This window comes from Aegilops tauschii, chromosome 2 (assembly GCF_002575655.3).
Source record: "Aegilops tauschii subsp. strangulata cultivar AL8/78 chromosome 2, Aet v6.0, whole genome shotgun sequence".
NCBI lineage: Eukaryota > Viridiplantae > Streptophyta > Magnoliopsida > Poales > Poaceae > Aegilops > Aegilops tauschii.
In genome coordinates this window covers 168,058,485-168,073,220 of record NC_053036.3, presented here as the reverse complement: position 1 = coordinate 168,073,220, position 14,736 = coordinate 168,058,485, and the positions used below count along the sequence as shown (strand labels likewise).

The 14,736-nt window shown below is 52.8% G+C and overlaps 1 protein-coding gene across 1 annotated transcript; it reads left to right on the top strand.

The window, feature by feature from the left end:
- The first annotated feature begins 5,899 nt into the window (after positions 1-5,899).
- Positions 5,900-10,263, top strand: LOC109786117 (probable protein phosphatase 2C 64). Its single transcript, XM_020344692.4, has 5 exons — positions 5,900-6,558; positions 6,662-6,934; positions 7,079-7,199; positions 7,290-7,513; positions 9,641-10,263. Exons 1-5 carry the CDS (start codon positions 6,337-6,339, stop codon positions 10,094-10,096), a joined length of 1,296 nt encoding a protein of 431 aa, XP_020200281.1. The 5' UTR covers positions 5,900-6,336; the 3' UTR covers positions 10,097-10,263.
- The last annotated feature ends 4,473 nt before the right edge of the window (positions 10,264-14,736 follow it).

Below are 14,736 nucleotides of genomic sequence, written 5' to 3'. Positions count from 1 at the left end.
CTGGAGAACTGTCACTCCACCACCACCACGCCGTCGTGCTGTTGTTGGAGCCTTCTTCCTCAACCTCTCCCTCCTCCTTGCTGGATCAAGGCGTGGGAGACGTCACCGCTCCGTACGTGTGTTGAACGCGGAGGTGCCGTCCGTTCGGCACTTGGATCATCGGTGATTTGGATCACGACGAGTACGACTCCATCAACCCCGTTCTCTTGAACGCTTTCGCTCGCGATCGACAAGGGTATGTAGATGCACTCCTCCCCTCTCGTTGCTAGTAAACTCCATAGATTGATCTTGGTGATGCGTAGAAAATTTTAATTTCTGCTACGATACCCAACACAAGAGTGTAGGGCCACTGATGGAATACTAGTATCCTATACTAAGCATTTAGGATAGCAGGTAATGGTATCAACAAATTGTAGCAACAATGACAGGCTATGCAACAGAAAAGGATTAACCGAAAGCAGTAACATGCTACACTATCTAATGTAAGCAGTAGAGAGAAGGAATAGGTGATATCGGGTTGATCAAGGGGGAGGGGCTTGCCTGGTTGCTCTAGCAAGAAGGAGGGGTCGTCGTCGATGTAGCTGATCACGGGGGTATCAGCAACGGTCTTGGGGGTCTACCGGAAAGAAGTAACGGAGGGGAACACAATAAATAACAGAGCAATCAAAGCATCACAAAACATAACATGGCAATACGCGGTGTTAGGGGTGACCTAACGCATCACTAGGTGCTACCGGCGAAGGGGGGAAACATCCGGGAAAGTATTCCCGGTGTTAGGCATTTTCGGACAGATGAAACGGAGGGGGACGGTTCCATGTGCGCTATGCTAGGGACGTGTGGCGGACGAACAGACTGCATATTTGGATTCGTCTCGTCGTTGTGAGTAACTTTCATGTATATAATATTTTCATCCGAGTTACAGATTATTTTATATGGTTTTTCAAAGTTTATTTGAATTTCTGAAATTACAAGATTATATCAATTTGAATTAAAAAGAGTAAATACTCTTGTCACCTAGTCCTACTCTAGCCAAAGTGTATGACAGTGGGGCCAGGGGGGTCCAGTCAGCAGAGCTGACCCGATCAACATTTGACTGGTCAAAAAATTAGGTTTTTAATTAAACAGTTTAAATAACTGAGGGGTCCACCTGTCACTTTCTATTAAACTAATTTAGAATTAAATTAATACTAACTAAAATTAGCACTAATCTAAATAGGGCTGGCCCTACATGACAGAGACACAGCTAGGCTATCAAGCTGTGCTCGCCATGGCCTCGCGTGTGGCAACGAGCAGTAGTCGCAGCCACTTAGCGTGATAGCGGCTGGTCGGAGCCGGCGGCAGTGGGCGTCGGTGAGGCGCGGTGGGGGTGAGCCGCGACAGCGGTGGGTGGAGCCGGCGCGCCACGGCGCGGCTCGGCGGGCATGGCCGGCCGGAGCAGGCGCGGTAGGGCGGAGGGGAGCCGTGCGGGCGGCCAGGGGAGACGCCGCGGCACAGGAAGCGGGCACGGCGAACAGCATCTAGCGGCGCAGGAGGAGAAGCAGCACGCAGGCAGCAACAGGGGCAGCAGTAGGCGCGGGGCGCACGCGGACGCGTCCAAAGCACGGCTCGAAATGGCCGTCGACGCGAGAGCAGACGAGCAGGGGCGTAGCGATGTGGATCTCCATCTATGGCTCAAATTCGAGTAAACCAAAGAAGGGGAAAGGGCGGGTGCTCACAGTGGAGCCGTAGGTGCGATCGAGGAGGCCGGGGGAGGTCGAGGGTGACAGATCGGACGACGGGGTCGCGGTAGCCGTGGCGGGGAAGATCGACGCATGCGACGTGGCGGCGGCCTCCAAGCTGTGACCCGGCGGTGTAGACGACGGAGACGACCTTGGCGGGACCTCTGGACACCTTGGCGCGGCTCGGGGTGGCTCCGGTGCATGCGAACGACGATGGCGAGGCGGCGACCGAGCTCAGTTGCGAACAAATTGAGAGGAAGAGGGTGAGAGGGGGAATGGGATAGAGCTAGGGTTCGACGAGGGGGCTCGGGTGCGTCAAGTAGGCGCCGTGGGGGAGGGCAGATGGTTGCTACGGCGACATGCCTCGGCCACAGCCGGGGGATCTCTGCCACGATCCCCCCTGTGAACGGGAGGAAGGGGACGGTAGCTAGATGGGCCGCCTGGTTGGCCTGGTGGCTAGCAGGGCCAAGGCCCAACGGGGGACGGGGATTTCTTTTTCTTTTACTTTATTTTTCTGTCTTTGTTTTTCTTTTCTTTTTCTTATTTTCTTTTTACTGTTTTATATTTTATCTTAGTTTTGTAAAATACAAAAATGATCCCTAAATTAGTATTACCACTAAACCCACTGCCACAAAAAGTTTAACCCCTAGCTGAAATAGTTCAACATTTTATTAATTATAAAGACATTTAAATATTTGTTTTGCTACTGTTTTATTCATCTTAGAGTATTTAAACATTTTATAAAAGTGTGGTTCCTCCACCGTAGTTACTTCTGCATTAATTGGCACAACCCGCACATTTTAGTTTTAAAGTTTGAAAACTTTTGATGTTTGCCTTTAATTCAATTTTGAATTTGAATCGGTTTTGAACTAATGCGAGTTTAACAACAATAATTGTGGTGACGTGGCATTTTAGTTTTAAAGTTTGAAAACTTTTGATGTTTGCCTTTAATTCAATTTTGAATTTGAATCAGTTTTGAACTAATGCGAGTTTAACAACAATAATTGTGGTGATGTGGCATCATTAGCAGGGAATTACTGTAGCATAACTATCCGGGCGTCACAGGAGGCACCTGTAGAGCATCTTTATAGTCACCCAGTTACGTTGTGACGTTTGATAGCACACAAAGTGTTCCTCCGGTATTCGGGAGTTGCATAATCTCATAGTCAGAGGAATATGTATAAGTCATGAAGAAAGCAATATCAATAAAACTAAACGATCATTATGCTAAGCTAACGGATGGGTCTTGTCCATCACATCATTCTCGAATGATGTGATCCCGTTCATCAAATGACAACACATGTCCATGGTCAGGAAACTTAACCATCTTTGATTAGCGAGCTGGTCAAGTAGAGGCATACTAGGGACACTCTGTTTGTCTATGTATTCACACAAGTACTAAGTTTCCAGTTCATACAATTCTAGCATGAATAATAAACATTTATCGTGATATAAGAAAATATAAATAACAACTTTATTATTGCCTCTAGGGCATATTTCTTTCAGCTAGGGTTAGCTGTCTGGGAAAGAGGGAGCAGTGGCGTCCATGCGGTGGGGAAGTGAAAGTGGACTGGCCAGCCCACGACTTCGCCATAAAAAAGAACACGGTCGGGGCGGATGGGTGGCTGACCGGCGGGCCCGCCCATTCATGTGGATTAAATGGAGTCGGTGGAAGGTAGTTGGACGGCCGACACGCAGGCCCGAGGCGGAAAACGATTGAACACGTGCGCGTCCATTTTACGGCAAAGCCTGATCAAATTTGCACTTGCAATGGGTTGAGCCGGACCAGAAACGGACATAGACATATTTTACTGATGGGGTCGGGCATTAAGGCGTCTCGTCTGTTCGTTTGGGCCAAAGATACACCGAATAATTTGCGGTCCTGCGTTGGAGTTGGCTTCATGTCCATTTTGCCGATGCAAACAGACACAATTCGAACAAAATGGATGCTCGTTTTTTGCCATGTGTTTGAGTTGGCTTATCCTTGTCAGAGCATCTACAGCCGGTTATCTCAAACCCGCCTCAATCGCTCGGGCGGGCCGCCCGGTCACTGCTCGATCACAATTTTTTGACCCAAACAGGCCCCTCAAACGGCCCTCAAATGTCCGGACTGACCGGCAACCCACATATCCAGCCCAAAATATGTGGCGGATATGGGGGCGCCCGGGCACGCCCGCCACGTCGGACCCGACCCATACTAACCCACCCGACCTCACATAAATTCCTCCCCATCCGCTTGCCGGGCCAAACCCGAGCCACTTCACTCCCTCCCCTCCGCCACCCAAGCTCGTCTCCGGCCTGACGGGCAGCGGATCCGAGTCCTTCACCCCAGATCCGTCGACCCCGAGCTCATCCTACACGGCCCCGAGGAGGAGATGACCGTCCGGCTCGCGCTCCACTGCGCCCGGGAGGAGGCCCGTCCACGACTGTGCTCGGACTTCATCTGTCGGGAATCCATTGCGTCTGCCCAAATGGCGCATGAATCCGGCGCTAGGCCAGCCGTAGCTGCCTCGCTGGAGGTCGTGTGGTCCGTCTGGCGTCCGAACACGCTGGCGGACGCGCAACCCCTCCGTTGGCACGCCGATATTCGGGACGCACCATCGTCCCACAAGGCCATGGCACAGCGTGCCCCCGTGCAAGGCACCGGGCGCGGCAGGCGTCGATAGCCCTCGTGGCGCGGACGTCGGCGAGGCGGAGTCGCATTCTCCAGTGCCCCGTATGGGGCATTAGTCCGGGCGACGCAACCGCATCGTGGTGGACGTCGGTGGCTCGTCCCCGGATGGATCTGTCATCGATCTGACGTCCATCGGCATCATTCAGGTTCCGGACTCCGACGAGGAAGAGTAGGGCATGGGAGACGGCGGCGCATTCAGTCCCGTGAGCCGGCTCGTGTCCCATGCCCTACTCTACCTTACCGGCGACCGGACCAACATTCTTAGGAGCGCAGCCGGCTGCCGGACATGGCCAGGGCAGAGCCGGCAAACGGGGAGTGGAACCGGGTGAGCTCCGTTTAGATTAAGTTTCACGTTACATGTAATAATATGGATTTGAGATTTCTAATTTAAGATATGAATGCATTTTTTGAGATGTGTGCTCGGTCACTGCCCACGAACACGTGAACGTTTGAGGGGTCAGATTTGCCAACTCCGGTTGTAGATGCTTTCAGGGACCCAACGCAAAATCTATTGGCGCAAAGAAGCGTCGTGATCAGTCCGAGTGGAATGCGGTAGGATGCGGGAGCCCCATCACACAGACGAGAATCGTATCCGAGTCGCCCCATACACACCACCCCGTTGGCGTCGGAATCTTCCTCCGCCGGGCGTGTCTATCTATCAATCCATATCCAGAATTCCAGATGCTACTAGCACTAACCCTAATCATCCCAAAACAGCCCGTGTGCGCCCCTCGCCCGCCCTAATGATCGACCCATGCATGCGTGCAGACGGGGGCAGTGGTTGGGCATTAAACAAGTGATGACGAGGAGTCGGGTCGGGTCGCTCGCTCAAGTGGACGCGATCGATCATGGGATGGTAGCCGGCCAGCCGCTAGCCCCCCCGGAACCGAAAACATTGGCTCCGCCGGGATCGCCGGGCCGACGGACGGAGCACTCGAGCGGGTATAAATGCGCGTCCGGGCTCGTATCCTCCGCCATAAAGACGCGGAAAGATACTCGCTCGCAGGCAGGCAGCCGCGCCGCGCAGCAGAAAATGAACCCCGCGGCGCCCGTGCGCGCACGCCGGCCGGCCGGCTGGCTGGCTGGCTCGCCGCTTTCCACACGCTTCTTTTCGTTCATTAAAGAATCTTGTAGCAGACTCACACCGCTTCTCCAATTGGATGGAGTAGAGCACCGGCGCAGTTTCGTACTATACGTATAGTTAATAATACGTAATCCTTTTGGATTTGGATCACGTCGCTGTTGAGGAAGGTCACGGGTGACAACAGGTCGTAATTACCTGCCAGAAGTGAACGCTTGAACAAATCTCTGTGATTACGGAGGGAGTAGTAGTTGATTGATATACTACTACCACCACCACATCCGTGATCCGTTCAATGCCCGCTCTGACCACCGCCGCCGCTCGCCGCTTGTTTATTCCTCGCAGCTCGCGACCCGTCAGTAAACAAAGCTCAGCTCCTCTCCTCGCAGTACATTACCTGCCGCGGCTTAGTTAATCAGGAAAGGTGTACGTTACGTAGGAGTAAAACAACAGAGCAGCTAGCAGTGAGGTCGTCGTGGGCGTGTCGGGAGCGCCCACGCCGTCGCACGCCATCAACCAGGGGCCTCTTCCTCCGTGCGCCTGCCGCCCGGAGGACTGGACGGAGGTGGCTGTCTGCCTGCCTCTCCGCGTGCGTGTGCGTGGCGTGACTGCGCGTGTGTCACTGCCGCAGCGCAATAAATAAGCAGCCCTCCGTCCCGACCCTCTCCTCTCGCCTCGTCCATGGGATGATGGGGCCGCCTTGACTTTTCGTGCCCATGTTGAGTGCCGCATCTGCGACTCCCGGCTCCTGAGACAAGCAACAAGAAAGAATCCTTCCTCCTTCCCTACTTCCCTCCCTCTTGCACCGGGCGCCGGCAATCTCCTGCGGCGTGTTTCTTGCTGGCTGGCATTGCTGGTGCGCGATGGGGAACTGCGCGGCGAGGGGGGACACGGCAGTCACGGCGGCCGGCGCGGGCGGCGAGGACGGGAAGAGGCGGCGGAGGAGGTGGAAGGCGCCGCGGGAGGACCAGCTGGGGACGGTCCCCGGGCGGATCTTCTCCAACGACGGCCGCAGCCGCACCGCCTCCGTCTTCACGCAGCAGGGCCGCAAGGGGATCAACCAGGACGCCATGCTCATCTGGGATGTAAGCTAACAAACCACCCGAGAATCACTCCCCCTCCTCTCCGCCTCCCATTTCGAGGCGATTGGGTTGATCCGGTGCGGTCAATGGTGTTTGTTTGTGGCAGGGGTTCGGCGGGGAGGAGGACGGCGTGCTGTGCGGGGTGTTCGACGGCCACGGGCCGCACGGCCACCTGGTAGCGCGCAGGGTGCGCGACTCGCTGCCGCTCAGGCTCATGTCCGCCGCGCGCGCCTCGCCCAAGACCGGGCTGGACATGCCGGCCGCCGCCTGGAGGAAGGCCTTCGCGCGCGCCTACAAGGCCATGGACAAGGACCTCCGCTCCCACCCCGCCCTCGACAGCTTCTGCAGCGGCAGCACCGCCGTCACCGTCCTCAAGCTCGTACGTGGCACTGGCGCCGGACATTCACATACCATGATACATCTCTCCTGCGTCCCGTCTGAGCAGAAATGTCGAATCACTTGTGTTAGTTCTGACCCCCTCTTTGTTCGTGCGCGTCTACTAACTGGCGGTCTCTGCACGCAGGGCTCGGACCTTTACATGGCCAACATCGGGGACTCGCGCGCTGTCCTAGGCTCCAGAGACGCCGCCGCCGGCGGCATGGCGGCCGTGCAGCTCACCGTTGACCTCAAGCCTGACGTCCCCAGTACGCCATTACACACATTTAATTTAGCTATGCTCTGCCTGCGTCATTTAGCTATGTTTCTGTGTTAACACCACCGGTCTGCGATGTCAGGCGAGGCGGAGCGGATCAAGAAGTGCAGGGGCAGGGTGTTCGCGCTGCAGGACGAGCCGGAGGTGCCGAGGGTGTGGCTCCCGTTCGACGACGCGCCGGGCCTGGCCATGGCGCGGGCGTTCGGGGACTTCTGCCTCAAGGACTACGGCGTCATCTCGGTGCCGGAGTTCTTCCACTGGCCTCTCACGGACAAGGACCAGTTCGTCATCCTCGCATCCGACGGGGTAATTACACACTTCTTTCACTCTTTTCTCCCATTCCTCTGTCCTACTATAAGACATGGTTGTTGGTCATTCCTATGTGCCCGTGCAACGGCATAGATATCTGAGTCTGTCCCAGCAAAATCTTGCCACTTTCTCGTTGTCGGAGCTACTTAAATTAGTTGCAGTGTAATGTCAATCTGTCACACTTTCGCGTTCGTGATGCACTGATTAGTCTCACATGGCGGGCCTTGAACATTCAGGGCGTCTGGTAGAAGCTCCAAGAACCTTAAGAATGATAGTACTATATACGGGCGATCAAGTCCTTTTGACTTCAAAATGCTCTAGCTTTCGGGGTTGGTTGCGTAATGTCATGGTGACAGGGGCGATGATATTAATTTCCACCATCTGTGCCTTTGTGACTTGCTGCATAAATAATGATTAGCCAGCTTAACACACTTCTTTGCTGCATCGTCACCCAGCTGCTGTCATCTGCTGTACTTCAACTCTTATATCTTAATCCAGGTTCAACTTGGCAGGACTAATTGGTTTAATCGCTGTGGCGACATCATGAGCAGTTAGAAAACTGGGTGTAGCGTAGTGACTGCTCATTGCATGACATAGAATTGATATTCTTTTGAGCTTCTTTCCTTCTCAAGATTCGATGCATCTGAATAATGTCGATTTCCAGCGGACCAGTTCGTACTAATAACTGTACTGTACTAATATAATTCTTATGGTCCATGACTCCCTGTTTGATATTTTTAGTTGTAAACTTCTGCCATTTTTTTAGTTCATTAACTTGACGATTTGTCAATCACTTAAAAATGAATAATTTGACAATACTTACAAATTATCGGGAGACTCTGTGTGCTTCATTTTTGTGGTGTTAGGGGGCTGGCTTTGCTTGCTCTTTTTTGATCCAACCAAATTAAGGTCCAGATGTCAGCACATTTATATAATTATCATTACATTTAACGGTGTACGCATCTAGTAACTTTGAAGGCATTGCTGCGGAAGAAATCGAGTTAGTCGTAGGTGTTTTTTTTCATATCTTGTAATGGTTCATATGTGGTTGCTTCGTTATGTACTCTGCTTAATTAATAAGAACGGCTGTGTGCATCACAATGATGCAGAGGCCGGAGGTTTCAACCTCCTTTTGAAAAAAAGGCATCTAGTAACTCACAGAGGCCACCTTATAATGTGTCGCGACCCATCAAAGTTTAAGTGTGCACCATGGACGGCTACTGTGGTTGAGGGAGTAGTAGTAGGGGGCGCTACTTCATAGCATATCGCGTGGGGTTCTATGGGACATCATTTACTCTGGTGCTGATTTTTCCTCTATTTTTTCCTTGTTGTGTTCAGTGCATACGACGTTATGATTATTTTTCTATGCCAGTTATAGCGCTAATGTGCATGCTATCTACTCCCTCCGTCCAATAATGTAAGACGTTTTTTGACACTACACTAGACGTTTTTTGACACTACATTATGGGATGGAGGGAGTAGGAGACAGTGTGCATTTTGACGTTTGATGAACTACATGATAGCAAACTTATGCCTCTGTGCATTAATCAATGCAGAGGCAGGATATTATCCTCCTTTTCTAAGAGAAAAAAACATGATAGCAAGCTCACCATGTTAAAAGTTCCCTCCTCTTAATCTTGAAGACACCTTTTGCTGAGCCCCCCTCCCCCTCTCATTTTATGCACTAAACATGGATGTTAGTGTCAAATATAAACAATGTACGGTACCAAAAGCAAGATGTTGTCTTCTGTGTACCTTTGTAAGCACTGCTTAATGATTGTAGTTTGCGTGGAAGAGTTGTCAATTCTACCGATGGAATGTTCACTAAAAATGATACTTTAACAAACAGATAATCATGTCGATCATCAGTCATTGTCTTCCCAATTGTTATACAGCAGTTGCTAACTACAGGCAATCCTTTTTTTGGGTCCCCTTTTGATATTTGGCCTACTTAATTATGAATGCCTTTTAGAGTTTTCCATTTGTGTCCTGTCATCTTCTCTTGTGTGGCGCATCTCCTTTGTTTCTTTATAGTTGTACTTGAGGAAGATATACAAGCTGAACAGATACTTGGTTGGCTTTATATATATGTCTGACTAGATTGTACCGATGGAAATCATGCAGGTGTGGGATGTCCTGAGCAACCAAGAGGCTGTTGACATAGTGTCCTCATCCCCAAGTCGGTCAAAGGCGGCAAGGACTCTTGTCGAGGCAGCTAACCGTGAATGGAAAACCAAGTACCCAACATCCAGGACCGATGACTGCGCGGTCGTTTGCTTATATTTGGATGGCAAAATGGACCATGAGCGTGATTCGACCGCGTCCATGGATAACATCAGCATTGAGGATGATTCAGTCGCAGATCCTAACGAAGCGCAGGAGCAACAGGAGCCCGCCTTAACCCGCAATTTCACAGTTAGGACAGTCCCGGGGAGCGCTCAGGAGAAAGCCTTGGCGGGCGCAGACGCCAAGGTTTCCGGTGGAGCCGATGATCACAACTGGTCGGGCCTCGATGGGGTGACGCGGGTGAACTCGCTCGTTCAGCTTCCCAGGTTCTCCGAGGAGAAGGCGGTCAGTTGACGGTGAGCCGTCCGGCCATTCTAGTGTTCTTCTCCCCCCTTGTTGTTTGTTGCTCTGCGTTTAGGGTAGTGGTCAGTTGTTTCAGGGAAAATTGTAGAAATGGAACAAGCTTCTGATTTGTTGTTGTGCCTCACTGCCTGGCAATCCTTCCGTCACTGTGCTTGGAATTCGAGGTGCTGCCCTTTTTACCCCACCAAAACTGTATCACTTCCGCTTCGGTAGACCCCCTCCAACACAAAGACGGCTAAGATTGTCCCATACCCCTTTATAACGGAGGGTACGATGGGCATAACGAGGAAAAGAGGCCGCCCGCCCACGGTCCTGCCCGAAATCCTGTACATATATGAATACGGTTTTTTTTCGTCCGGTCGTCCCGTCAGCCCGCAAACGTCGTCTCGACGCGCCCCCACCCCCCACGACACGAGTCAAACCGCGCGCTAATTACACACCGCGGAGATGCATGCATGCATGGCGCGGTTATCGCCTCGGCCGCCGCGCATCGCCTGCCCTCCTCCTGCTGCGGCGCTGCACCGCTGATGCCCCCCGCTGCCGCCTGCCGCGCTGCCCCGCTAATGCCTGTCGCGCTGCCGGCCCGCTGCCTCCTCGGCCGCTCCCCCGCTGCAGCTTGCCGCGCCGCTTGCTTTCGCCTCGGCCGTCGTGCATCGCTGCTCCGCTGCGGCCTCGCCTCGCGTCGGCCGCCCCGACGCCCTCGTTCGCCGCGCCCGTCCAACGCCCCCGCGTTCCATGCATAAATCACGCCCAAACCGCCCCGGCCCGCGCTCTCCTCACACAACCTCGAGCCCGCGTTCTCGTCATACAAACCGCCCCTGTAAGAGAAAACTGCCCCCACCCCATTGAAACCTAGATCGGCCTGCCGCCGGCGCGGCTCTCTCTGACGCGATGCCTCGTGGACGCGGTTGTTTCGGCCGGCGTTGGTTCGGCTGGGGAGGCGGCAGTGGAGGCGCAGGGACCAGTCGCCGGGCGGGAGTCTCTGGCAGCGGTGGTGGAGGCGGCGGCAACAGTGGTGGAGGCGGCGGCAGAGGTGATGGTCGCGGCGCCGCACCGGGCGGTTAGTGGCCCTCTAGCCTGACTGAGCCGCAGACGGTAGATATCTACCGCCATGGCATCCCCATGCCGCCGTCGTGTCGCCTAGCAAACGGCTGGCACGTCACGACCGATGGCTATGCCACGCCGGGGCCCGCACAACCCGGTCCATGGAACCCCCAAGGTCGCCGGGACTTTTGGGAAGGCCGCGACTTCGACACCGTCGTCACCTTCTACAAGTCCCGAGGCCGAACGCGCCCGTCGCGCCCCCGCCGTCCCGGTCGTGCAGGCCCGTGCCGGTCGGCGCACTCGCGCAGGCGCGCCGGCCGCTCTCGCCTCCGCGCCCGCCGCTCCAGCGGCCGCCCCTGAGTTTCACATCCCGCCGGAACCGGCGGCGATGCAAGAGGAGGGCGACCCGTTGGAGTCGCCGGGTTTTATCCGCGCGATCTGGAACTCCACGTCGGAGACCGGTTGGATGCCGCCGGCGGATGTGGTTGACCCGAGGGACCCGGCAGACGAGCCGGGATACTGGCAGGCGATCAGGGAGTCGACCGATACACTAGCGCAGCAGTCGGCTACCGCGGAGGAATTTTTCGGATACTTGGGCAGTTCCGATGACTCAGACGGCGGTGAAGACGGCGGCCAGACCGTAGTGGTTGATCTTCTGAGTAGCGAGGAGTAGTTAGATTTGTTTTAGTGTTAATCTTTTTTCATGTAAAATTTCGTTCGAATGTAAAATATCCTAAGTATGAACGAAATTATGTTGCTTTAATGAGTAATGGAATGGTTGTATAATTTATCAGTTATTGATAATGTTTTTGTTATTAATGGGATATTTCGATTGATATTGTAAAAAGGTGAAGTAAACACATGAAATACCGGTAAAAAATTTAAGTTACTTAAAAAATGCCCAACCACCGATGCTGAGCCCATAATAGCTTACAGAACATACCAAATCAAGCCCAAAGGTGACCCGGGCGGCTGATTGAGCCCACTACAGGGCCCAGCATCAGGGTCCAACGGGGCAGTGGTGAGTAATAGTAGAGGAGTTCGAAAAAGGAGGCGGAGGCAGCTATTTAAGTCGCTCCTCGCGCCCCTCCGCTTCCGAGGTGGGACTAAAGATCGCGCTGCACCGCGCCCGTCAGTGCACGCGGCCGCCGCAGGGCTCAGGAGGCCGTTTTCTACGCTGTCACCGGCCGGCCCAGTTCGGCCCATAGAGGCAGGGCGCGACTCGCCCCCTCGCACGGCCCACGCCCCCTCCCCTCGCCCGCGCGGGGCAACACTCAATGTTTTTAGTCCCACCTCGGAAGCGGGGGCGGGTGAGGAGCGGCTTATATAGCCGGACGTGCGGGAGCCTTTGAACACCTCTAAAATGCCACTGCCCTGTTGGACCCAGATGCTGGTCCGTGTGTTGCCGTCCCGAGTCGCCGCCGGTCCAGTATCGCGGTCGGGCAAATTTTTTGTCTGGGTGTTGAATGGGCAGTACACGTTGCGGGAGAGGCGTGCATGGGGGCGGGTAGATCGAGGAGGATGCGGTGGGGCTAGCATCAGGCGGGTCAGAGTCGCTGGGCGCGGGGAGCGAGGCTGATCCGGTCGGTGCGTGGTGGCGGGATCCGAGGGTGGCGCTGGTTGGCCAGTTGGGATCCGAGGTAGGTGGGATTCGATGGGTCCATAGTGGCAGGATCCGAGGGAGGCGCTGGTTGGCTGGGATGAGGTAGGTGCGATTCGATGGGTGCGATCTTCTGTGCATGCGCGGGTTTGTGGCGGCGTGTATGTGAAAAACATGCATGAGAGAATAATAACATGGCATGAGACAATAACACGGCCGGGTGCGTTTTTTCAACACGTTGGTCAGCCCAGGTAGTATAACACATACAATGGCATCATCATCATGAAACGACAGCAAACAAAATAAACGGAATTTTGAAACTACAGACTATTTCACATAGGACAGTACAAAATACAAATTTATTACATAAATATTTTGAGGAAACATAAACAAATCACTCATCAAGTTTTGTGGCACGCACTTACGAATAAAAAACATCATAGGTTATTCAGACAAGACTCGGGCAACCACTTTTATTCTCTGTGAAAAAAGTTTGGAATAATTAATGTGGAACAAACACATGAAATACCGACACACGCAAGATATGGACGGTGCTGGTTGCACTAGGGGTGCGTGATCGCATGCATGAAATGAAACAATTTTTTTGCGAGGGTGTGTGCATGCCCAATGTAGGCCCTCGCGCAAGATATGAACGAAATCGGACGCTGAACGCACGTCGCGTCACGTTCGGGCAGTGTTTTAGGGTATTTTCACCGAAAAAACCGTAGAAAATGCATCAGACGTCAGAAAATAATGAAAATTGTCGTGCATGCTCCCGATGATGCCTGGAGTACGTGGAAAAAGTTGGGGATCGTTCGGTCGAGGTGAAAAAAAAACGTCTTTGAGAGTAGCCCGACCGACACACCGGAACGGTACTGGTTGCAGTAGGGGTGCGTGATCGCATTCATGAACTTTTTGAAAAAATGATGAACTTTTTTTCATTTTTCTTGAACTATGTTGTATTTCCTGAACTTTTTCTAAATTTTCATGAACTTTTTCAAATCCGTGAACTTTCCTTAAATTAGTGACCTTTTTTAAAATTTCGTGAACTTTCAAATCCGTGAAAGTTTTTCTCAAATGAGTGAACTTTTTTTGAATACATGAACCTTTTTTTAAAACAAGTTCGTGAAATTTCTTTTTATTGTTCGTCAGTTTTTTTTTGGAACAGCGCGGCTTCAATTGTTTGTTAAGCGTTTCGTGGTTCAATTTGTAAGCGTTGACTAGTAGCTCAACTGGTTAGTCTTCGCGTGCTGCACGTCGCTGGCGCGAGTTCGAATCCGCTGCAACATCGATTTTACTGTTTTTTTCGCTGGCGCTGCATGATACTGGGCCGGCCCACGAGGGCGCTCCAGTGGGCTCCTCCCCCGGCCCACGCCTCCTCCCGTCGCCTGCGCGGGGCACCATCGCCGTTTTTAGTCCCACCTCGGAAGCGGGAGGGCACAAGGAGCGGCTTAAATAGCTGGCTCCGCCCCCTATTTCGAACTCCTCTGTTAATTCTGTCCAGTGCCCCGTTTGGACCCCGTTGCTGGGCTCGATCAGCCGCCTGAGTCGCCTTTGGGTACGCTTTGTAAGCTACTATGGGCACCAACAGTGGTGGTTGCGCTATTTTTTTGTAACTTCACTTTTTGAAAAAAAATTGACAGAAAGGAGCGGCCGGAAACAGCAGCAAACAACAAACAAAATCATCATCATGCCCAGGTAGTACAACATATATGCCCAGGTAGCAAACAGCAAACAAAATCATCATCATGCCCAGGTAGTACAACATATAGTACAACATATATGCCCAGATAGCAAACAGCAAACAAAATCATCATCATGCCCAGGTAGTATAACATATGCAATGTCATCTTCAAATTTATTACATAAATCTTTTGACAAAACATAAACAAATAACTTATCAAGTTTTCTTGCACACACGTACGAATAAAAAACAACATAGGTTCATGCGACCACTTTTATTCTTCCTACAAACCAAGCCGCATCT

What these genes read in the sequence shown, in the direction of transcription:
- LOC109786117 (XM_020344692.4), top strand. Translation starts at nt 6,337, where the DNA reads ATGGGGAACTGCGCGGCGAGGGGGGACACGGCAGTCACGGCGGCCGGC. An exon ending in CCTCAAGCCTGACGTCCCCA is followed by an intron (nt 7,200 to 7,289) that starts GTACGCCATTAC and finishes CTGCGATGTCAG; the next exon opens with GCGAGGCGGAGCGGATCAAG. An exon ending in TCATCCTCGCATCCGACGGG is followed by an intron (nt 7,514 to 9,640) that starts GTAATTACACAC and finishes GAAATCATGCAG; the next exon opens with GTGTGGGATGTCCTGAGCAA.